At 37.6% G+C, this 25,321-nt stretch overlaps 1 protein-coding gene across 49 annotated transcripts in view; it reads left to right on the top strand.

The window, feature by feature from the left end:
* Nucleotides 1-25,321, top strand: part of Rims2 (regulating synaptic membrane exocytosis 2) — a 498,312-nt gene that overhangs the window by 413,507 nt on the left and 59,484 nt on the right. For 27 of the 49 annotated variants that reach the window (XM_029547766.1, XM_029547754.1, XM_029547755.1 and 24 more), the window contains 2 exons: nucleotides 4,362-4,439; nucleotides 11,225-11,466. The exons of 13 other annotated variants lie outside the window; for them this stretch is intronic. In XM_029547766.1, coding sequence (XP_029403626.1) covers nucleotides 4,362-4,439; nucleotides 11,225-11,466 — 320 coding nt within the window. The remainder of the gene's footprint in view (nucleotides 1-4,361; nucleotides 4,440-11,224; nucleotides 11,467-25,321) is intronic. 9 more of the 49 variants (XM_029547763.1, XM_029547764.1, XM_029547767.1 and 6 more) reach the window with 1 other exon arrangement.

Genomic DNA, 25,321 nt, shown 5'->3' on the forward strand with positions numbered 1-25,321 from the left:
AAGAAGAAGAAGAAGAAGAAGAAGAAGAAGAAGAAAGAAAGAAAGAAAGAAAGAAAGAAAGAAAGAAAGAAAGAAAGAAAGAAAGAAAGAAAGAAAGAAAGAAAGAAAGAAAGAAAGAATAGTTTAGGCCACTCTGCCAGCGTTTCTGAATCCCGTAGGCCATCTCCTTGAGCCTTGTATTCAACGAAGAGATAGACAGAAACCATCCTTTCCTGATGAAAGTTCTCCAGATCAGTGCAGAGTTCACTGAAGCTGATCTGGAGGCTGTGGCAGGAGCTACTAAACCCAGGCATCTGAGGGAACAGTGGGAACTGCATGGTGCCTGTGCCCTGCAAATCATTGTGCCTGACTTGTTTAGTAAATGCTCAGAAATGTTAAAGGCAACAGACAGCTTCACTAGAGCTGCTCTGCAAGGATAAACTAATAGCTGTGAGTAGTCAATATTTGTTCTTAAGAACAAAGTAGAGTGAGCCTCAGGGAGTTGTGTTCAGTTTCCCTTTTTGGGCTTCTGGAGGTCTAGCCGACTTCTCCACGTTAGTTTGGAAGATAGATATGACATTTAGAGATAGGACTCAGACTTCAGCCAAAGTATGTAACTTTAAAGCATGTTCTTATTCTCTGAAAAAATTAATGACTTATTTTTATTTTAATTTCATTTATAATAAAGGTTTAAAGGTAAATTATGATACACATTGTTTTTCAAAGTATGACTCTGATTTTGTATAATAGCCTGAGATATTATTTATCTTCTCTACATGTGTTCATTAAAACATTTTCTACTGTACAAAAACAGCTTATAGTTTTATGTAGATAAATTTATATCCAAAGAATGATTTCGTGTTAAAATTAGTTTTCAGAATTGCGTTTATGTTTTATTTATTTTTGTGTGTGTGGTGTGTAGGGGACTGGTTATTCTTGAATCTGAAGGGACATGTGTCCTTAGGCATGCCTGGGGAGTCAGAACAGAACATCAAATTTCCTTTTCTACTGATGTCATCTGTGTCAATGCCCTGTCAGCTGCTCTCATGAACCAAATTTCCTCTTCATGACTAGGTGACTTTTAGAGGCAAGATGTGATTTTTTTATTTTTAATTTCCTTATGGTTCTAAAGAGCTGGCTCAGTAGTTACTAATGCTTCCCGTTCCTGCCAAAGGCCTGAGTTTGTTTCCCTGAACCCTGTGGCAACTCATAACCACTCCCAACTCCACTCCTATGCCATCCGAAGCCCTCTTTCGACCTCTCAGGCAGTGGGCACACATGGTACACATGCATAAATTCAGGCAAATTATTCATATAAATTAAAGTAATTGGAAATTTTCTTAAGTGTGATTTTTACTTTAGTGTCCCTATTTAATAAAATACAACACAGTTTCTTTTTACAAGATGTTAACAATTAGTGGTCCTTTAATAGTAAGAATAGTGAATTTTAAATTGATACCTGAAGTTATAGGTAAATGAATATATCTTTAATATTTTGTTATCTGTCATATATATATATATACATAAATATATATATGTATATATATAACTACCCATGATATTTATATATACAAATAATTGACTTTAGTTAGTTTTATTAGCCTGAGACATAATGAATAAGGATCAAACCTAGTATAAAAATATATGAGTATCTTTTAAAATAAATGAACTATGTTTTCTTCAGAACTAAATACAGATAAAGAACTGAGTTAAATTGAGAGCAAATGCTTTTTTTAAAATTGGCTATTTTATTCATTTACATTTCAAGTGTTATCCCCCTTCACAGTCTCCCCTCTATAAACCCCCTATCCCATCCCCCATCCCCCTTGCTTCTGTGAGGGGGCTCACCCACCCACCCACCTACTCCCCCCTCACAGCCCCAGCATTCTTGTATGCTGGGTCATCAAGCCTTCATAGGCCAAGGGCTTCCCCTCTAATTGATGCCAGATAAGGCCATCCTCTGCTACGTATGTAGCTGGAGCCATGGGTCCCTCCATGTGTACTCCTTGGTTGGTGGTTTAGTCCCTGGGAGCTCTGGGGGTGCTGTTGGCTGATATTGTTGTTCTTCCTATGGGGTTGCAAACCCTTCAGCTCCTCCTCCACTGGGGTCCCTGTGAAAGCAAATCCTTTTTAAGCTGGCTAATAATGTGTGGCCCAAGGAAGGTAAACAGAGAAGTGTCAGTATAACGTGATGTGCACAAGAGTGTTTTCCTGAGGCTGAAAAGTGGCTCAGAGGTTAAAAGCTGTTCTTGCAGATGACCTGGTTTCCATGCTGTGCCTACATGACAACTAACTCCAGTTCCAGCGTGTTCTGCCCCATCTGTCTTTCACCAGGTCTGCATGTGGTACACTGCCATACGTGTAGTAAAAGCAACCATACACACTGAAGAAATAAATACATCTTTAAAAAATGTTTTTCTTTTTTCTTTTCTGAAGTTACTCAATAACAAAGAGAAAATCTATCTAGAAAGTCTTAGAAACTTATTTTTTCACATTTTCCCACTGATCCAGAATTAAATTCATTGAAAGTACAAGTGTTATCTTAGTTCCTAGACTTATGTCTGCTTGAATTCTAAATGTCGTTTTTCCATCTTGTAACTTTTTTGATTCCTTTTTTTCTTTTATTAGTATTGATCATTCCATTTATTTACATCTCAAATGATATCCCACTTCACCCTCCACCAACCTCCCATCCCATAATATCCCACTTCCTGGCTACCCCTCTGTCCCCCATCCCACACCTGCCTTCCCCCTTTCCTTTTGGGACATCAAACCTCCGTGGACTGAAGGCCTTCCCTCCCATTGCTGTCAGGCAAGGCCATCCTCTGCTACATAAGTATCTGGAGCCATAGATCCCTCCAGGTACATTACTTGGTTTGTGGTCTACTCTCTGGGAGAACTGGGTAGTCAGGTCAGCCTGTTGTTCTTCCAATGGGGTTGCAATCCCCCTCTGCTCCTCTAGTCCTTCTGCCAGCTCGCCCAACAGGTTCCCTGAATTCACCCTGATGCAGTTGGCTTCAAGCATCCGCCTTTGGATTGGTCAGTTGCTGGCCGGACTTCCCCAGGAACTGCACACTTGGTTCCTCTCTGCAAGTGCCTCTTGGCAACAATATTGGGTTTGGTGTCTGCAGACATGATGTATCCCCAAGGTGGGGCTGTAACTTTTGATAACAGTTTTTTAACTTTATTTTTCATTTGCTTAAACTTCTTCAACTTTGTCTAAAAGTTAAAGTACCAGGAATCCTTATTTTAGTAACTGTTCTCTCTTGCTATCACAGTGAGCTGACTAGCTCATTCTCTGCAGCATTTAGTCTTCTAGACTTCTCTACCATCATAGCTTCCCCTTTCTTTATTTCAAAGTCCTTGCTTAGCTCCTTGGAAATTGAAATATCTCTAGTTGAATAGGTTTTTTTTTCCCCCTTCAAAGTCAGTGTACTTTCAAAGCTACCAACTCTGTATGCCTTTAAAAAATTTATTCCAAATGACATTTTTGTAACTTTTGACTACTTTCATGAACGATATTCTTCTTTTGCCTTCTGTGGAATTTACCACTATTGCATTTTTCAAGTCTCTGAGAACCTGTTTCTCTTCCCTTTATTCAGGTCCCTTCTTCCTACCCTTATGTGTTCACTGAGCTCTCTGCCGGACCTTTTGTATCTCCCCTCCTTACACTGTTAGCTGGCCTGCTTCAGCCATACTCCTGTCTTTGTGTGAGGTTTCCTGTTCAAATATTGACTCATCTTTTTAGCCTGGGCAAGTGCCCTAAGCATTTGACCTGAGAGTCCAGCTTCCTCCAGGACCTCTCGGGCAGGAGATGATGTCAGTTCCAGTGTTGATTATTTCCTAACTCCCACTCCTTGTCCTCTAGACAAAATCTTTGTCCTTTAGAGAAATAAAACATCTATAAGAGAAGGACTTTCCTATGGCACTGTGTAATTCATCTTTAAACTGCGCCATGTTTTCTCACTTTTGTCATTATTTATAATATTCTCTTCCCTGTATATCATCATTCTTATCCATGATTCAACACATATGTTCATAAAAAGCGTTGTTGATCTCTTATTTTCAAGTCTCCCAGCAGTAAAATCTTACAGTGCTGAGTCTTGTGTGTCTTTTCTCTAAGTGTTTCTCAGAGGAAACTTAGACTGAACCTCTAAGAGTTTCAGTCACTTAATACATGCTCTATATAATGACTCTTTGGTCCTTTTTTTTTTTCTCACTGCAGAGCCACAACTACCAGACGCCCAAATGGAGTCTATACACATTAGAGAAAGATGTTCTTCTGCGTAGATTGTTAGAATAAACATTTGCTTCGAATGGGCTGACTAGAGGAAACTCTGTTTGAGTGGAAAACAAAACAAAACATTGTTTGTTCCCTTCAGTTTCAGCCCTCTTGTGCAGGACCATGGAACACAGACACCAGTTCAGCCCCCACTCATTCCCTTGGGACCTGACATCAAGTAGGTGCATGGGAGGTATTAGCTAAAGGAATCTGCTAATTCTCACCAAGATATTTACTATAGTTGAAACTTGCTGAATAAGAAATGTTTGATGGCCAATTATTCAAGGGAGATCAGAGAAAATTAGGTCATGTCTCTAAGGATAATAAAGTATTAGCTGATAGAAAAATGCAGTGTGTATAAGATATGTCATAATAAAAACATTTTAAAATTCTAACTCATAAACTTTGTCCTTAAGTTAACAATGAATGAAAACAATGATACTTCTCATTAAAATATGAAAATATTAAATGTAGTTTTGTGGGAGTGTGGTATATGTGTGTTTTGTATGTAGGCCATACTTCTGTGCACAGATGTGTGTGGACCAGAGGCCAAATCCAGTGCGTTTCTCTCCTGCTCTCCTCCGCTTTCTGTTTTATTTTTTATTTTTTATTTTTTGAGACAGGGTTTCTTTCTCATCAATCCAGCTTGGATAACTTCCCAATGAGCTCAGGGTTCCACCTGTCTCCAGCAGTCACCAACCCCAGATTCACACTACCGATGTCCAGCTCATCTGTGTGTTCTCAGGTCCTCAGGCACTTACCTAACCCAACCACCTTCTCAGCCCAGGATTTGTCCTTTGTAGCTTATCTGTCTATAGACCTACCTACCCCTACCTACCTACCTACCCACCTACCCACCTACCCACCTACCCACCTACCCACTTACCCACCTACCCACCTACCTACCTACCTACCTACCTACCTACCTACCTACCTACCTAGTGAAAGAACACAGATGGCGTCTGGGAGAATGTATCCAATATAATAGATGATATTGGAAGTTGTCATCTGAGAATGGCTAAAGTAAATAGTTGGGAAACATGACCACTCCCAGGAATGGTGGTCTGGCAACTCAGGAGTCTGAGACCAGACTGAGACTGAGGATTACCTCATTTCATGGCATAGGGTCATGTAAATAGTCAAGCTGGGTAATGTAGGATGACCTCAGCACTAAAAATAGTAAGGAAAGGAAGAAGAAGGAAGGAAGTGAGCCATGAGAAACTAATATGAATCACAAGTTCATGTTATTTTTGTTAAATAAGTGTTTAAAATCATGGTAGAGTGAATGTATTTTCCTAATAATTTAAGGAAGTAAATTATATTTTATAATATATATTCTATTTTGAATTTTTATAAATTCAAAAATAAGAGATTAATGTACAGACTAATTTTAAATAATTGTAAGTATTTGACTTAGTGGAGTATTCCTAATTCTTTACTGATTTAGCCTTTACAAAGAAAGGTGTCTCTCTCTCTCTCTCTCTCTCTCTCTCTCTCTCTCTCTCTCTCTCTCTCTCTTTACATTATTTATTTATTTACTTACTTACTTTACATTCTTTTTTTTTTTTCAATTTTATTAGGTATTTACTTCAGTTACATTTCAAATGCTATCCCAAAAGTCCACTATACCTCCCCCCACCCACCCACTCCCACTTCTTGCCCCTGATGTTCCCCTGTACTGGGGCATATAAAGTTTGCAAGACCAAGGGCCTGTCTTCCCAATGATGGCCAACTAGGCCATCTTCTGCTACATATGCAGCTAGAGACATGAGCTCTGGGGCATACTGGTTAGTTCATATTGTTCCAGAAAGGTCTCTTTTTAAAGAGGGTATTTATGATCTCAGAGATCAAATACTGGCACTAGACCCTATGAGCTCTCCAGAAGCCTTTGACTGAGTGTGTCTTCAGAGACAAAATACTGGCATTAGATTCCCAAGTCTTCTGGTAGAACAGCCTGTGTAGTCTGTGTTCTCATTATTCAGGGTTCAGCTCAATTATCTCCTCTTCAGAGAAATCTCCCTCAATTCTCCCCTAAACTTTCTAGATTGTCATTTTCTATTTTATGTGTAGTTTTCCTCATTTCATACCACTGGTTGACATGATCATTCATTTATATCTTGCCCCATGAAACCGTAAATGAAAGGGTCATGAAAACAAGAACATTCTCTGCTACAGCTCCCATGCAGAGCACAAAGCCAACCACACACCTGCTACAAAATAGATTTTAAGGAGATGATCAGTCCAATAATATTAAACCTTAAACTTGAAGCATGTGTCATAACTAAAATCAAAGAATTACTGTGAGAATTTTTCTCTATCCTTCAGAGAGATTTTCTTCAATGCCTGACTTTATCAGGGTTTCTGTAGAGTTGAGAGTTGAAATCAAGAATTCTTTCCTCTTGTTTTCTTTTATTTTTGATATCAGAATAATAATTATATATCATTTCCCCTCCCTTTTCTCTTTTTAGAATTTTCCATATACCCCCACTTGGTCTCTTTTACATTTATGTCCTCTTTTTATTAATTAGTAATATATACATTTAATTAGTTTTTACACACACAAACACACACACATACCTATACCTATATACCTATTAACAAGCTGTGCCTTACCAGCTGACAATGCTCGGGAGGTTAGCTAGTCCCACTTGCATTTTGTTCACTGTGTGCCTCTGCCCTGCTACCCTTTCTACACTCCGCAGTTTCTGCTGCTGGACCTTCCATAAAATACACTACTCACTACATCTTTACATTTCTCCTCACTTCTCAGAGGCACACATGCTAAAACATTTGTTCTCATGTAAAGACTTCTTATTTGCAGTGCTGTTAAATGGTAATTCGGAGACTAAACCACTTAGCTGTATTCTTTAAACTTATCAGTTGATATACTTGATTGAATGTACTCATAAATCTTTATATGTATGGATTTCTTTGGACAATATTTACAAATACTTTGTGGGGAAGACATATTACTTTCCTCCAATAATACTAGATTTTTAATTTTGTTTCATAATACATCTTAACAACTATAATTTCATTATAAAATTGGTCATTTCTATTGACAATTTTATATTCCATATCTTAAAACTACAAAATATATAAAGTTGGTATTTTCTAAAACCAAAACTTAGGAAAAACAAAAGTCATATTTAAAAATATGGAAACTTTATCTGGAACTGAGGATCCTGCAATTAATCATTTCAGTTTAATAACAGCACAGGAATAGCTAGAAAGCCATAGTCGTTAACTCATGAAATGAGCACCGGTTCACTGCTTTTGCTCTTAGGAAAAGAGAATTTACTGTCTGTCCGTGCTTGCTCTTTCCTTATGCCTCTCCTAACTTATTCTATTCTATTTTATTTTATTTTATTGTTGTTACTGCTAATTCCTTTTGTTTATTCTGAAAAAAAAAACAGAATAGAAATAATGGACATTAAAAAATGCTGCTTGAAAAAGGTTAAAGCTACTTTTAATACAATGGTATCTATATTCATATATAGATGTTTTCTGTATTTTCATGTGCATGAATATTTTGCCATATATTTATGTTTTCTACTAAAACAATCACTCTGTGCAAGTAATTCTGCTTATCTTTATACTCTCATTATTTGTATTATGTACCTAATTGGTTCATCAGCTCTTGCTTCCAGACTTTCCAAATTGACTGGTTTAGCTGCTCCAGAGTTCATTTGTCGTTGCTGTAATAAAACTATCCTGACAAAGGCAGTTCAGGGAGAGGTTCCCTGTTAGCTCACAGCTCCAGGTTGCCCTCAGAGTGAGGACATCAAGGGGAAGGACCCCAGCAGCTAGGCAAGACAAGGGGAGAGAGGGGGAGAGAGAGAGAGAGGGGGAGAGAGAGAGGGGGGGGAGAAAGAGAGAGAGAGAGAGAGAGAGAGAGAGAGAGAGAGAGAGAGAGAGAGAGAGAGAGAGAGAGATATACTGGGTCCATAGGTGTGTTGTACCCAGCTTATGCTCTCCTTTCTACATAGTCAAGAACCCAGACACAGACAATGTACCATTTTAGTCAGATTCCTTCCACATAACTTACTGTAGTCAGGACAATCCCCATAGACATACCCCAGACCAAGCTAATGTACACAACCCTAATTGACACCATCTTCCAGGGCTTAAATTGCTTGTGTCCTCTATAATAGGGTAAACCCCTATATAATATGTATGCCAGCAAAAGGAAGCTATAAATATCTGCCTCCCATCTCCCTGCAAACATATATTTATGTTAATAAATATTTATTAACATACACACTTTCAAAGTATCTTTTGTTATTGATGAACTAGACATTAATAGATTATTCCTTTGTATTTCTTTGTCCCCATTGGGTAGTTTTTACATTGTCATTAATTTTGTAATAAATATAATTGCAGCTAAAGCTGTACTCCTCATTGAGTTTTTCTTAGCCTAAATCCTGAAAGTTGAATTTATAAGCTGAATAGTATGCTTTAAAAAATATTTAATGCATGTTGCCAAATTTCTCTTCAGAAATATATCACTGAGCCAGGTCCAGTGCATATGTACCTGTAATCCCAGCACTGGGAAGACAGAAGCAGGACAAGTACCCACTTAGGTCAGGCTGGTTAAATATTATCCAGACACTGCCTCAAGAGCAGAGAAACAAACGCCGCGTAGAAAAGCAGACCACTAGAGAACAAGTGAGAGCCCATCAGTGATGAAATTTATCACATTTCACACCCCAACACTTATCCTCGGGCGTCATTTCTAGCGTGACAAGACTATTTTCCTAACCACAGTGACAGTTCAGGAGAGTTCCCAAACGAAGCATTTGGTTGGTTGGTTGAGTTTAGGTGATGCCTCCTCGTGAGGGAAGGACAGGAACCCTCCCCTCAGCCCCCTCCTCCGGATGAGAGTGGGATGGAGCTGCTCCTCCTCCCAGGCCTGGGGTTAGGATGGGATGAAAAGCACACTCATTTCATAAAACTGTCAATTTACTCCCAACCATAGATGTCCAAAGTTATGTTAAAGTGAGTAAACCCACCTATATAACCATAGTAACATCACAATCTTGATCTGTTCATCTACAAACTGCATTAATAATTTCCATTTTATTTTTAATAATTTTCATTTTTTTATTTTGATTATGGCCTTTGTATCCAACTATACAAATTAAGAAGAAAAAGCATAAGATGTAATGGGAAATATTGTGTATGTCTGACTTGCTTTTTACATAGTAGATTACATGGCTCTTTAGTAAAGTATGCATACTGCTGCACACCCCTATGCAAATGAAGTGCTGTTGGTGTTGCTCTGGGACATATGACTTTATCTTAAAGTCTTCCTCTTAACAAAATGTTTACCTTTCTGAGGCTTTTCTTCTTCTCCTGGGAGCATGCTCCAAAACTCCGATGTTAACCTTTGTACTTATTTACCCCAAATTCATAAAGAAAGATGCTTCCTAGGTCCAGATACTCTACTTCAGAAGGCTTCACAGAGCTTTACTGAATGATGGCAGTGGTGGTAACAACTCTGAGAAGGAGAGCAGAATCTATAGTTCTTGCTCTAAACCAAACACTGGCCTGGAGCCTTGTGTTTTCTCACTCTTTAAATAAGAAAACTTAAGTTACAGAAAATCAAAACAGTTCTGCCAAGGTTATATGGTTAGGCAGAAAAGGCAAAGATCAAACTCTTGGTGTCCTGAATCAGTGCTGTGTACTTTTCCAGCGCTGTGAAGGGGCTGTAATAAAACCATTTAGACATTTTAATCCCCCTGTATTCTTCATTCACAGGAATAAATTTCATTGCTATTGTTGATAATACATTTTGGAGGGCTTTACCCTCTCCATATTCCCAAATATTATAATTTTCATTTATTAGCTTCTTCTTACAAACTATGTAAAAATAAATGTTGTTTTGTAAATGATAAACCTAAGGCTCAGAGTAGAAAGAATCCTTCTTTATAATGTGTCCCAGAGGTCGCAGCACAGCTGGGATTCAACTGTGTAACAGCCTCCCACAGAACTTCACTCTATTTTCTCTTATTTATTAAGAGAACAAATTTAAAATTGTTAGTGTAGGGTACTGTAAAAATAGAAACACTGATTTTTCCCTCTGCCTCCTTTCTTATTATAATTAATATGAAGGATTAAATAGTTCAATGTAGTTATCAATTTTCACGCTGGCCTTTTTCCTTTTAAATACTTAGAGATATTTTTGTCTATTGGGTTTTTCTTTCTTTCTTTTATTATTCATGTGCTGAACAGTCCCATCCACTCATTATCAGGGCCAAAGTAAAGCACAAACGATGACTCCAATACCAAATCAAAATGAAGACGCCTACCCAAGTTGCCCAGTGCCTGCAGAGGCTGAGTCCTTCACACAGCCCCAGGCTTACAAGGAGCAGCTGGGGAGCATGTGCACAAGTTTCATCCCCACTCTGCCACCAACCACTGCCCAGGAGCTGGTTCCTCCAGAGGCCTGACTTCAGTTTATTCCCTTGGCGGTATCAGCCTTGCGGAGAGTCTAGTCCACTCCCATGTTTCAGTGGCTCTTTACTTGCTTTCTGACTCTGTCTAAACATATGTGGGAAGTCTTTATTTTTGAAAATTGAACTAAATTGAACTTAATTCCAAAATTAAGTAAAGAGAAACAACTTTTTAATGCTTAAAACTAATGAAAATAGCCCTCTTAGAAAATTTAACCGTTATTAAATACCTTAAAGCATCCTGCCTCCAGGGTGCTAGGATGAAAGCGGGCACCACAATGCCTGGCAAGTCTGACTTTTGGGGTAGCTGCCTTATGTGTTATAGTTGTTCGGATAATGAATAAAACATATTTGAGATTATACGACTTGAAAAACTTTAAATTCTAAAAATGCATTCCAAAAATGATAAAATATGATTGTTGTATTCCTGATGCTTCATCTAAAATACCTCTTCTGTCTTTTCCCTTGCCACTCTCATCTTCATTTATAATGATCCACCGGCTGACAGTGTCTTTACATCCAAAATGCAAAACAGACAGATGGGCGTGTCAGGGAAGACCATGACCAAAAGCACCAGCATCAGTGGAGACATGTGCTCACTGGAGAAGAATGATGGCAGCCAGTCCGACACTGCAGTGGGCGCCCTGGGTACCAGTGGCAAGAAGCGGCGATCTAGCATTGGGGCCAAAATGGTAGCTATTGTTGGTCTCTCACGGAAAAGTCGCAGTGCCTCTCAACTCAGCCAAACCGGTAGGAATTTTTATGTTACTCTTAACTTCTTATTTGAGTTGCTGTTACAATACGCATTTTTTTTTCATGTCATTTTATCACAGTAGTGTGTGGATGCTGACATCGTCAAGAGGAAAAGGACAGTTTTAGACTAGTTCATCTCTTTGAAATGAAACAGTGATTTTTTTTTTTCCAGCGATCAAACAGCCTGCTTCAAAGTGAACTTTGGCCACTGTTGGAAATGTGTATCTGCTCCCCAGGGGGAAGCCTGCCACTAACACTGCTGCTGATGCCCTGGAGGCAGCTTTGATCTGTGGGCGTTTGCTTTCTCCTAGGTTTCTCACTGTGAAGCTTACCACATTAATTTTCATCCCCAGCAATTTGCAATGGAGATGACACCTCATATTTTGTGTTTATTGCTGACAACCTAACTTTCTTTTCAGCTTGTAAGCAACATTCACCAGTACTATCAATTTCCTCACTAAGTCTTCATTTCCTCCAGAAATCTTCAAACACCAGTGTTCTTCAGCTGCCGGGACAGAAAGGTTTTTTTCTCTGCTGACAGTGAAGATATTTGAGGCTTTGCTACTTTAAAATTCGGTTTCTAATTACATCGGCAAAAATAAATTATATACAAAACTCCTATTCAGAAAAGCCACTGTTAGCAATTAAGAAATTTGTGAGTCAAAGCAATGTCTTTTTTTTCAAATAGATGTTGCTAATTAAACATTAAAACCCTGGTATCTTGAAAATAATAGCATATCTTCTACTTTAACAAAGGCATGTAATATGGTGTTCTTTTATAGCAAAATAAATTATAGGCAACAGGATTAAATCTAATTTCTGTTTGAATACTAGGGGTTTTTATTGGAAATCAGAGTATATATCTACAACACAAAATAATTTGTTTGTATTACTCATGGACCCGGCTAATCTTGGTTTTGCAAATTATACTTTTCAAACCATATTGAAATAGTTATTTGATAATATTCATTAAATTCTGGTTTCAACACTCTGTATTGATGTAGATTTTGTTATTGGAATTTTTCTTTGGTGTTTTAAAATGCTATTTCTAATGTTTATATAGAAACACAATTTTAGTTCACTGATGCACAAATTACCATTAAATTATTTCAAAAATACATAATATTTATACGTAATTAAATGTTGTCTTGGCATAACTGATGTTGGGATTTTGATTGACAGATGTCTTTGTAATTTCTAGCATTAAAACTGTATTGCCGTTCCTTATTGAAAATGTACAAACATCTGTAAATCTGAAATTGCTCTTAAGTAGTCTTTGTTTTTAAAAAGAATTAGAAATGCACAAAAAATTTGGTGAAAAACAGCAGGTCTCCGGCTGTTGAGATGCATTGGGACAGAAGCAGAGCAGGAGTCGCACTGCAGTAAACCAGTAACAGAACAGTGTGCCGGGCATTCCACCCAGGCTTGAGAAAAGGCGGAACGAAGATGCCATGGTGTTTAACTCAGTGGGAACAGTAAGCAATGCCTACACTTTTTGAAATATCACAATTAACATGAAATTTTGTGTCAGTAAAAAAACACTTATTTTTTTATTAAAGTGAAAAATAAGACTAAAACTTAGATAATATCTGGTATTAACCTATATAATAAATTTCACTTAATGAAATTTTTGGCAAATATTGAGCACTTATATATCAGATGCATCAAGCACAAAGACAAGCAAAAGTCGTTCATATGTTGCTCCCAGCGTCTACATCGGTGGCAGAACACTCATGCACTGACTGCTGTAGAAGTGAGGAAATAAGGAGGTGGCTCAAAGCTTCCTCCTGATATGCATCCGTCGGTAGATCACCATGCTCTTGACACATATTGTAGGAGGAAGAGAAGTGTGTGTGGAGGGACAAAGAGGAGTGAGTCTGATTCAGAATACCTTGAACTGATATCTGTTGGAATCCCCAGTGCAGATATCCCAAACATATCAACTAAACCCATCTACTTCTTGACAGAAGTATGAGAGTTACAGAGTTCAGACCATGCTAACAACTGAAATCCTGTAAGAAGAACACTGTAGATGAGAGGGGTAAACTGAGACTATACTCTAGAGGAGGTGGCTCAGTTTAAGGTTGGGTTCAGGAAGGAGGTTGCAGAGAGGAGGCATGCTTTCAATGTATCGTCATAGAGTTTTATCTTTACAAATACTGTGATGTTGGTGAACTTAAATTTTTTAAATGTTTACTGTTATGTAGCCTTTTTCTATGTATTAGAACATAAGGCCTCTTTGTCATTGTTGCCATTAATTATTCAGAAGTACTATATTGTAAAAATTTTAATCATGTATAAAATTGACAATTATTCCTAAGCACCAACTTAGTAGTTTTGACCTAGTAACAACAGAATTTATGTATCAGATGCGTCAAGCACAAAGACAAGCAAAAGTCATTTGTTCATATATTGCTCCCAGAGTCTGTGTCGGTGGCAGAACGCACTGACCACTGTAGAAGTGAGGAAATAAGGAGGCAGAGGAATCATCTATGTTCAACTACAGAAACGCTAAGAAAATTTCTAATATACATAGCTACTGTACACATAATCGTGTGTGTGTGTGTGTGTGTGTGTGTGTGTGTGTTTAAAACAGGTCCTCCTTTAACTTACCATCTTTTCCTAATAAGCAATTGAGTCCAGGTAGTGTTGCCAAGTATTACTGGGTGCCCGACTCTCCACTGGATTACCTGGTAGTGGCCATACTCTTCTAAGAAAGTCCCTCTTTCTTCTGAGGTAGGGGTGGGTTAATGTACATCAAATGTTTCCTCATCACCTTCGCATCTAGTAGTGTCTTATTGTTATTGCATATGCAGAGAATAAAACTCTTTAAAGGTGGCCAGTTGGTGGTGGCTCACCCCTATACTCAGGAGGCCGGCCTGATCTACAAAGCAAGTTCCAGAACAGCCAGAGCTCCACAGAGCTCCAGTATTGAAAAAATCAAACCAAACAAAAGTCTTAAAGTTATTTTTAAGGAAATGTCCTTTATGTCTGCAAATGCAAATTGTCATGTCTTTTCCCTTTCTATACATGCAGGTTTTAAGTTAGTCATTTGCTAGAGAATTTGTGTGTGGTTTTATTTGCCTTTCTGTCACAAATTGAATCACGTGGGTTCTAATTCTAATTGAATCTCTTGGTGCTAAGATTATTATATGTATTTTACAAAAATATTTTATAGCATCTGAAAAAGACTTTTTGCAACTAATTTAACATATTTCAGACTCCATGAGGTAGAACATAGGTACCAACATATGTACCAACATGGGGGGGGTCATTTTGACTACTACTATTAATGTTAATAGTAAAGGGGGATAGAAAAGATGAGAGATCAAAATACATAATACAGTTTTTATGTCTATATCTACATACTTTCTTTTTTTATTTTTACTGGATATTTTATTTATTTATATTTTAAATGTTATACCCTTTCCTGCTTTCCCTCCCTCATGGACACCCTATTGCAACCCTGTGGGGTTGCAATCCCCTTCAATTCCTTCAGTCCTTTCTCTAACTCCTCTAATGGGTATCCTGTGCTCAGTCCAGTGGTTGGTTGCAGGCATCCGGCTCTGCATCCGGCTCTGCCAGGGCCTTTCAGAAGACAGCCATATCAGGCTCCTGTCAGCATGCACTTCTTGGCATCCACAATAGTGTCTGGGTTTGGTAACTGTATATGGGGTGGATCCCCAGGTGGGACAGTCTCTGGGTGGCCTTTCCTTCAGTCTCTGCTGTACACTTTATCTCCATATTTGCTCCTGGGAGTATTTTGTTCTCCTTCTAAGGACGGAAGTATCCACACTTTGGTCTTCCTTCTTCTTGAGCTTCATGTGGTCTGTGAATTGTATCCTGGTTATTTGGAGCTTTTGGGCTAGTATCCACTTATCAGGGAATGCATACTATGCATTTTCTTTTGTGATTGGGTTACCTCACTCAGGATGGTATTTTCCATTTACCAAAGAACTTCATGAATTCATCACTTTTAATGGCTGAGTTACTCCATTGTGTAAACATACCACATTTTTCAGTATCCATTCCTCTGTTGAAGGACATCTGGGTTCTTTCCATCTCCTGGCTATTATAAATAAGGCTGCTATGAACATAGTGGAGCATGTGTCTTTATTATATGTTGGAGCAACTTCTGGGTCCTCACGTAGTACTATCCAATTTTCTGAGGAACTGCCAAACTGATTTCCATAGTGGTTGTACCAGCTTGCATTCCCTCCAGCAAGGGAGTATTCCTCTTTCTCCACATCCTCGCCAGCATCTGTTGTCACCTGAGTTTTTTATTTTAGCCATTCTGACTGGTAAGAGGTGAATCTCAGGGTTGTTTTGATTTACATTTCACTAATGACTAAGGATGTTGAACATTTCTTTAGGTGCTTCTTGGCCATCCGATATTCCTCAATTGACGATTCTTTGTTTAGCTCTTTACCCCATTTTTAATAGGTTTATTTGGTTCTCTGGAGTCTAACTTCTTGAGTTCTTTGTATATATTGGATATTAGCCCTCTATTGGTTGTAGGATTGGTAAAGATCTTTTCCCAATCTGTTGGTTGCCTTTTTGTCTTATTGACAGTGCCCTTTGCCTTACAGAAGCTTTGCAATTCTATGAGGTCCCATTTGTCGATTCTTGATCTTACAACACAAGCCATTGGTGTACTGTTCAGGAATTTTTCCCCTGTGTCCGTATGTTCGAGGCTCTTCCTCACTTTCTCCTCCATAAGTTTCAGTGTATCTGGTTTTATGTGGAGATCCTTGATTCACTTGGACTTAATCATTGTACAGGGAGATAAGAATGGGTCGATTTGTATTCATCTACATGCTGACCACCAGTTGAACCAGCACCATTTGTTAGAAATGCTGTCTTTTTTCCACTGGATGGTTTTAGCTCCTTTGACAAAGATCAAGTGACCATAGGTGTGTGGGTTCATTTCTGGGCCTTCAGTTCTATTCCATTGATCTTCCTGCCTGTCTCTGTACCGATGCTATGCAGCTATTGCTCTATAATACAGCTTGAGGTTAGGGATGGTGATTTCCCTAGAAGTTCTTTTATTGTTGAGAATACTTTTCATTATCCTGGGTTTTTGTTATTCCAAATTAATTTGCAAATTGTTCTTTCTAACTCTATGAAGAATTGAGTTGGAATTTTGATGGGGATTGCATTGAATATGTAGATTGCTTTTGGCAAGATGGCCATTTTTATTATATTAATCCTGTCAATCCATGAGCATGGGATAGCTGTCCATCTTCTGAGATCTTTGATTTCTTTCTTCAGAGACTTAAAGTTCTTGTCATACAGATCTTTCACTTACTTGGTTAGAGTCACATCAAGGTATGTAATATTATTTGTGGGTATTGTGAAGGGTGTCATTTCCCTAATTTCTTTCTCAGCCTCTTCATCTTTTAAGTAGAGGAGGGCCACTGATTTGTTTGAGTTAATTTTATATCCAGTCACTCTGTTAAAGTTGTTTATCAGGTTTCTCTGGTGGAAGTTTGGGGGGGGGGGGTGTTATATACTTTCCTGGTGGCAGTGCAAGAAGAAATGAAAGCCAACTTTCACAATTTACATGGTTTTTACTAGAGAACACATTATGTTACTAAGATTTAGACTTTTCCTAGCATGCTTTCTAGTTTTTAAAATGTATGATTAATCATAGCAATGATTTATTGTTTACTTTTTACACCCTTAAGTTTCTAAATCATCACACTATTCCACACATCACAGCTTCTTGGAACACAGGTCTGACTCCAGAGTTAGTCCTCTTGATGGGACTCCATGTCATCAGCCGTGTGCTTTGTAATTAGTTCTTTTCATATCAGCAGAGGGAAAACTTCCTTTCAAAATAAAAATTTTCTAGGGTAAGACTTTTAATATAGGCTTTACTTAATTTAATTGATTACAAATTTAAGGTATAAATAGCCAAAAGCAACTATTGTTGGGAATATTCAGTAGTTGCCTAATAAGTGTAAATAAGTAAACCATAAAGAATATGTTTCTGATCCAAGAAATACATATAAAGAAAAGAAATCTCTTCATTTTGGTGGAACGAAATGCTTTACAGTTTTCTGAATATCTGGCTATCAGCAGAAATGCAATTTTGAGGTCTAAACCATTTGAAATAACAACCCCATACACTTTAGTAGGCACACAGAGCTGCTATGTGCTTTTTACTCTTTTGAGTCCTGCTTTAGTTAACTACAATGAAGACCTCCAAAAGCATCTGCAGCTATCTGTTGAAAAATTAATAATTAATAAAATTAATAAATTGTAAACAAGTAGTATAATGATGAGCAGTGATGAGGAGAGACTGTGAAGATGATTTTTCCAATGTATGGAAAAGGACTGTTGGCTCATTATCTCCAAGAGCTTGAATTCTCTTTGCATTGCAAACTTCATAGAACAAACAACACAAACACAGACTCAATCCTCTTGCACGGTTAAGTGAACATCCTTATAATGTTCTATTTCAAGATAAATGGGTTTTTCTTATTAAAACTGTTATTACCTTGTAAATTTTAAAATGATTCAATAAATAGTTTTATTCTAAGTGGGATTTTAAATTGAAACTGTTACTACTTTTTAGAGTTTTAAAATTATTCAGTGAATACTGAGGCCTAGTATTTATTTTTTTTTCTTTTTATTTTTTGGATATTTTATTTATTTACATTTCAAATTTTATTCCCTTTCTTGGTTTCCCCTCTGGAAAACCCTTGTCCCATCCTCCCATCCTCCTATCCTCCCTCCCCTCACACACCCACCCACCTACCCACCCACTCCTGCCTCCTCACCTTGGCATTCCTCTACACTGGGAAACTGAGCCTTCCACAGACTAAGGGCCTCTCCTCCCATTGATACCCAACAAGGCCATTCTCTCCTACATATGTGGCTGGAGCCATGGGTCCCTCTATGTGTACTCTTTGGTTGGTGGTTTAGTTCCTGGGAGCTCGGGGGAGTCTGGTTGGTTGATATTGTTGTTCTTCCTATGGGGTTGCAAACCCCTTTAGCTCCTTCAGTCCTTTCTCTCTAACTCCTCCTTTGGGGACCCCATGCTCAGTCCAGTGGTTGGCTGCAAGCATCTACCTCTGTATTTGCCAGGCTCTCAAAGAGCCTCTCAGGAAACAGCTATATCAGGCAAGCTTTTCTTAGCATCCTCAATAGTGTCTGGGTTTGGTGTCTGCATATGGGATGGGTCCCCATGTGGAGCAGTCTCTGGATGGCCTTTCCTTCAGTCTCTGCTCCACACTTTGTCTCCATATTTCCTCCCATGAGTATTTTGTTCCCCCTTCTAAGAAGGACTGAAGCATCCATACTTTGGTCTTCCTTCTTCTTGAACTTCACATGGTCTGTGAATTGTATCTTGGAAATTCTGAGCTTAGGACAAAATAGCAACCAACAGATTGGGAAAAGATCTTTACCAACCCTACATCTGATAGAGGGCTAATATCCAATATATACAAAGAACTCAAAAAGTTAGACTCCACAGAAACAAATAACCTATTAAAAATGGGGTACAGAGCTAAACAAAGAACTCTCAACTGAGGAATACCGAATGGCTGAAAAGTACCTAAAGAAATGTTCAACATCCTTAGTCATCAGTGAAATGCAAATCAAAACAACCCTGAAATTCCACCTCACACCAATTAGAATGGCTAAGTTCAAAAATTGAGGTCTAGTATTTAACAACCAATTTGACATGTGCTCACTCAGGTTCTCTTTGATATATATATATATATATATATATATATATATATATATATATATATATCCCATTGGTATAGACATTCTTTAAAAAAATAATTACTCAAAATTCCAAAGCTTGCCTTGATGAGTTCATTACAGAGCATACTAACCTAGTTAGCCCCATCTCTCTATTATCAAAGCCAAATAGCTTTTGGATTTCAATTTGTATGCTATATCTGCTATGAGGGAACAGGCAACCCATTGTAGTGTAATCGAGATATGTAGTGTAGATTAAAACATTTGCAAAGTAGCATCTAGCTTGCTTTTCTTTACCATTTGAGTTAGGAAGTAACTGAATGATATAAATGGGTGTTTTTAATCCTAAGAGTAACTTTGTTTTTGTTTGTGTTGTCTGGAATACACAAAATTCATTTCTTTTTACTGGCAGCTTTATACTTGCTTAGAAAAATCAAAATATAGTAAGAGCTCATATGGAAGTCTGAGACGAGATGGAGAATCATTTTCATGAGGAAAGTGACTGTATAGTGCCAAGCTTAGGTGATATTAGAAAGGTCCAAGCTTAGGTGATAATAGGAAGGCTCAAGGAAAAGCAAATAGCTCCACAGGGGACAGTCAGAGGTATTTACTTCAACACCTTAGAGCCAAAACCTCCATTCCAAAGGAAATAGGGTACTGAAGGTAGGGGGACAGGAGAATTCCTGTCTCTCCATTTGGGGCTGCCAGACATTGGATGTGTCTCTGTCCCTGTTACCTCCTGGTTTGTTTAGTTTTGTTTTGTTTGTTTGTTTGTTTTGTTTTGTTTCTTTCCATTACTTCCAGCAATTATTTCTGTTCCTGGGGCTTAAAGGGAGAGGGATGCCAGAGTTCCGACTCCAGCAGACTGAGCTCCTATTCCTTGTCCCAGTCATTTATGAAATATGTTATGGAAATTCTAGTCTGAAAAATTCCACTTTAGTGTGTTAAAAACAGATTTAACACAAAGATTGTGTGTAAGATTTGATTTCAAATATAATATTTATTTGATTTATTTCACTTGGAAAATGTTCTTCATGAAGATAATGAAATTATATTAAGCAACTTAAAGGATCTCTCCTTAAAAACAAAATTCTCAAGTTCATAAACAATGAAAAAGATGTCATTCTTTATAATTAAACCCATAGGTGCACATTTAAGTATTCAATCTGGCTTCCTTTTTTAGTTACATACTAGTCTTATGAAAATCAAGTAATGGCTAGACTCTCTAAGCATTTTTCTTCTGGTTATCTTAACACACTAACTCATTAACAATATAGAAACCTTCTCTGATTGGATATAGCTTTAATAATGTACTACTATCATGACCACCACCATTAACATCATCATGTTTCCCAGGCCATTAGGCCATTGTATACCAATACCGATTAAGCTTTAGAGCAAAGTAAGTATGATTAAACTCTTTCAGACTTTAATCCTATAATAGATAGATAGATATATCAATAGATAGATGTTAGTAATATATATATGTATATATATATATATATATATATGTATTATGTATGTATGTATATAGCCACAACTCTAAAGAATAAGCCTTTGCATAATGAAGAAAGTATGCATAAGTATTAGATAGTATCTTTTCTTTTTGAAGAAAAATTATGTATTAGTGATTGAATATACACTATATGGTTCCCACATGGATTTCTCAGTATTTTTGTTCTCTACAGAAATTTTGTATACTTTTGAACTTAAATCTTATTATAACAGTGCTATTTCAGAGGCAAAAATAAACATGTATATATCTTTCCATATGCCAGAATGTACTGAATAACCACAGATTTACAAGACATAGTGGTTTCATTGGCAAAATTTTTCTAAGTTGTCTGCTTCCCTTGATAACCTTCCTAGGCAAACTCAAGTTCTTTTACTCCAATCTTAATTGCTAATATTAACTCTCATATCACATATCTCATATCACATATAAATATGCAGAATGGCTTCAAAGACTCTATAGGCCTCAGTAGAGTTCAAGGAGTTTCAAAGATGCCTGCAAAGCAGGCAACTCACAGAAACGTAAAACAAGTCAGAAGAGATGGATGGTGAGAGGAGGAGAGGTCTGCTGGAGTCACAGGTGTAGAGTCAGAGTTGACTTCCAGAAGCGAAATGGAGTAGAGGCTAAAGAGTTAGAGGGAGGGACCATGCAAGGCAAAATAATGGGCCAACAGGCAGCAATTGCTGGTAGTCACAGGAGTGGATAAACAGTAGCAGTTCAAACAGAACACATCAACAGTTAGACTAATGTGCCTGAAGGACCTGGGACAGTCAGGAGTTCGCTGCATCCTGGTCACAGTGTTCTTCACAGTTGTTATTTTGGAAGCCAGATGAGAGAGTAGGGTCTTCCTCAGGCTGGTGTGTCTCCATCCTGGTTCTCCCGAGGAATATGATATGCCCATGTGTCTTTACAGTTCCAATTTACCTTGATAAATGTGTAGGGTAGCATCCTTTCTACCTTTAGGTATAACTTATTCTCCAACCTATGCCTTATGGCTGCTGCCACACAGATGGCTTCTTCATTTGTGCAACACACTCCATTCACCAGATAAGAGTCAAATGCCACCTGTGAAATGGAGTCTCTCAGGGCAAGGCACACTATGAAACCCTACTATGTAACCTAGACCTTAATTTCATATTCAAAGGGCAAACAACACAAAGTTTCTAACAGTGTTCTTCTTTTGCCATTAGCAAACTCTAAAATGTTCATCTACCTTAACCTGATGCTTATTTGCCTGACATATGTAGGAAAGCAATGCACTCAATGAGTGTCTTCAATATAGGAAGCCAGCAGAGGTATGAATATGGTTTACTTCTATGAGTTAATATGTTTCAGTGTGACTTATTAATATTAACAACACATTGTCTCTGCTTCTAAATGAGATAACTACATTTTTTTAAAACTTGAATTACTTTCCTCAGTTTAATGAGGCAGATGGTAAGAACACTTTGTGTATCTAAAACTGAAGCAAAAAGAAAGAAAGAAAGAAAGAAAGAAAGAAAGAAAGAAAGAAAGAAAGAAAGAAAGAAGCAAACAAGCAAACAGAAAAATGAGACTTCCTCACAATCTCATAGTAACAAATAAAACAAATAAATAAGCTAGTCTATTGTTTAACAATGTCTTAAACTAGGAAAATTTCTTTCTAAATTTATCTATATTCTATGTAGGGGCTACATCAAGAGGAAGCACATTGTGGTGGCTGGAATGAAGATGGCCCCCCTAGGCCCATGGATCTAAATGTTTGGTTCCCATTTGGTGGAACTGTTTGGGAATGACTGACTGCAAGGTGTGCCCTTGATGGAGGCGTGTCACTTTGGGGTTTCAAAAGCTCAAACCATTGTGACTTAGTGCTCTCTCTGCTCTGGTTTTACGGATCAGATATAATCAGCTACTGGTCCAGCACCATGACTGCCTGCTGCCATCCTTCCCACCTTTCTGGTCATGGATTTTCTTCCTCTTGAACCGTGAACCCCCAGTTAAATGCTTTCTTTTATAAGTGGCCTTGGTAATGGTGTTTTGTCACAGCAATTGAAAACTACTAACACACACATTAAGATTGTAAATGTGTGTATCTTCTATGTAATGTCTACTTTTTTCAGAACTAAGCTGACATTACTGTCATTCTAACTCATAAGATAATAATCAGTTTCTAGCTCTTACATGTCAATCAAGAAGAAATGCTATCTAAAAATTTTCTTAAGAAATTATTAAAAGGATATGTAAATGATTAAACATGATCTTTTCAAAGTTACTCATGTGGGCAAACATAAAAAACTGTACATTGGATACTTAGATTGAGAGTTGCCCGTTACTTTCAAATAATATTGTGAGAAAACTGCCAGTACAATTTTTATGCACTACTGTGAATATTAAATGCAGGTCGCTGTGTTCAATATAGATGGTTGTAAGTTCCTGAAGATAAGGAAGTGTGCTTATAATCTTCTTTTTTCCACTGAGGAAACTAATCCAAGTTTTTCTTAATGTAGTTACATGATTTAGATGCAGGTAAGCAAGTGTAGTTTTGATCATAATAACAAATTATACTTAATGTATTATAGTTGATTAACTCACAGAAGTAATCTATATTCATATATCTTCAGGCTTTGTATATCTTATTTCTTTTTTACTATAAAAACTAATTATATAACTCACCAACTGAATACAAATGATTTTCTAAAATAATGTCTCTAAAATGCATTCTCTTTGGACTTGTTTCCAGTTAGAAGAAAGATAAGGAACCCTAACAATGTCTATACAAGCAGGCTTAAAATTAGAAGGGACTAGCTTCTGGGGCTGAGAGATCGTATAAGCTTTCATTATTGCTGTAACTGATTGTTGAAGACAAAAACAAAAATTAGATATTACATTCATTTTCCACTATTCCATAATAGGTTGCTGTGACTTTAAAGGGAGGGGAGAAAAAATTTTAATTTCTCAAGCCTAAATCATCATTATGTAAGTCATAATGCCAAAGCAAAATCATACTTTTATATCTATGCTATATTATCTGTGGATTTTTTTTTTTAGTTTTAAAACCAGTATATTACTTTTTAAGGTCATTGCACTCTTTAATATATTAATATGACATTGGGTCTTTTAGCCAATCTAAGACCTATTTTTGGCTTTATTTATCAGTATTTTCAAAGGCATGAGAAGGGAAAATGTCAATGTGTTAACAAAGTGACAGGAGCAAGGGCAATGCTAATCAAAAGCAAGGTGTGGCATTTCAGTCCTCCCACTCCAGTGGGTACCTGGGGAAAGAGGCGGTGTGGGGCATGGTGAACACAGAAAGCCGGCCTTTGAACTAGAGCAGGTCTCCTGATGCTTGTCTTAGACACATCTGCTCTCTGGTTAACACCAGGTGTTAAAGAAAACACTGGAAGTTCCTGGACAGATAGTGGGGGGGGGGGGGGAAGCTAAGCCATGCTAAAATGTCAAGAGAGAAAGTTATTATTTCCAAACTCAGATTCAGCAAATAACTCCTTAATGATTTGTGCCTTGGGTTTAGTATCCTTTAGACTATCTGGGGAAACACCTGAGCCTCCTTGGGTTAACCTTATCTAAAGGATACACCATCTGCAGGTTGGCATAGGCTGGCAATAAAGCCTTCATCATATGGGCTTGTGGAGTCAACTCAGATAAAATCCAAACCAATCCTCAATTTTCAATTACAGAATGTGCCTTTAAGAAAAGACAGTGAAAGAAAATAGGCAGAAAGCCTTCATGATAATTGGCACAGCATTATAAGAAATTATTTTATCATCATAGGGTATAAGAGAATTAGATCTCACAGTTAGGGTTCCGGGACCAACGACTTAAGTACAGTCTTTAGGAAGATCTTCAATCTTGGCTGCCAACCAAGATTTTTGCTGTGGTTCATTATCATGTACCCTAAGCATAGTCAGACTTTACTCCTGAGTCCATTAAAGGTTCTGTCATTAAAGCAAACTCAAGATGGTGGCCAGGACAGCAGGTGAGGCAAATGTACAAGACTAGCAGGGAAAAACATCTGTGTTATTATAATACCCACAAACATTTTTTCTTTTTAAAGTCAGTTTTATTTAAGGGAAGGTTGTCATTATGATATTAAAACCATAGGAAAAATGATACATCTCAGATTCTTCTATGTAAATAAGTCTCTTTTCTTTAAAAAAATATTTATTTTAGTTATGTGTATGTACATCCAAATGATTTTGTTTGTAGAAAGAGGCTAAAGGCCGTAAGGTCCGCTGGACCTGGAGTTACAGAAGGTTGTGCACTTGATAACATGGATCCTGGGAACCAGACTTGGATCCTCGCAAGAGCAGCTATGCTTGTATCCACTGCACCATGTAGCCAGTGCCTCACTGAAAAACTATACCTAATTAAAGTTGAAAAATAATCATCAAATGCTCTAATCTGAAAACAACATTTGTCTAATAAAAGTCTGCATTCCTACATTTGGAATCACTTTTCTGGAGGAATATTTATTTGTTTATATATCTTTTTATTTCTCCTTAAAAGCTAATGGTGTCTTTCTCTATCACAAAAAAGACCTACTTCAGAGCTGGGCGTGGTGGCGCACGCCTTTAGTCCCAACACTTGGGAGGCAGAGGCAGGCAGATTTCTTTTTTTTTTTTTTTTTTT

This window comes from Mus pahari, chromosome 17 (genome assembly GCF_900095145.1).
Source record: "Mus pahari chromosome 17, PAHARI_EIJ_v1.1, whole genome shotgun sequence".
Classification (NCBI taxonomy): Eukaryota; Metazoa; Chordata; class Mammalia; order Rodentia; family Muridae; genus Mus; species Mus pahari.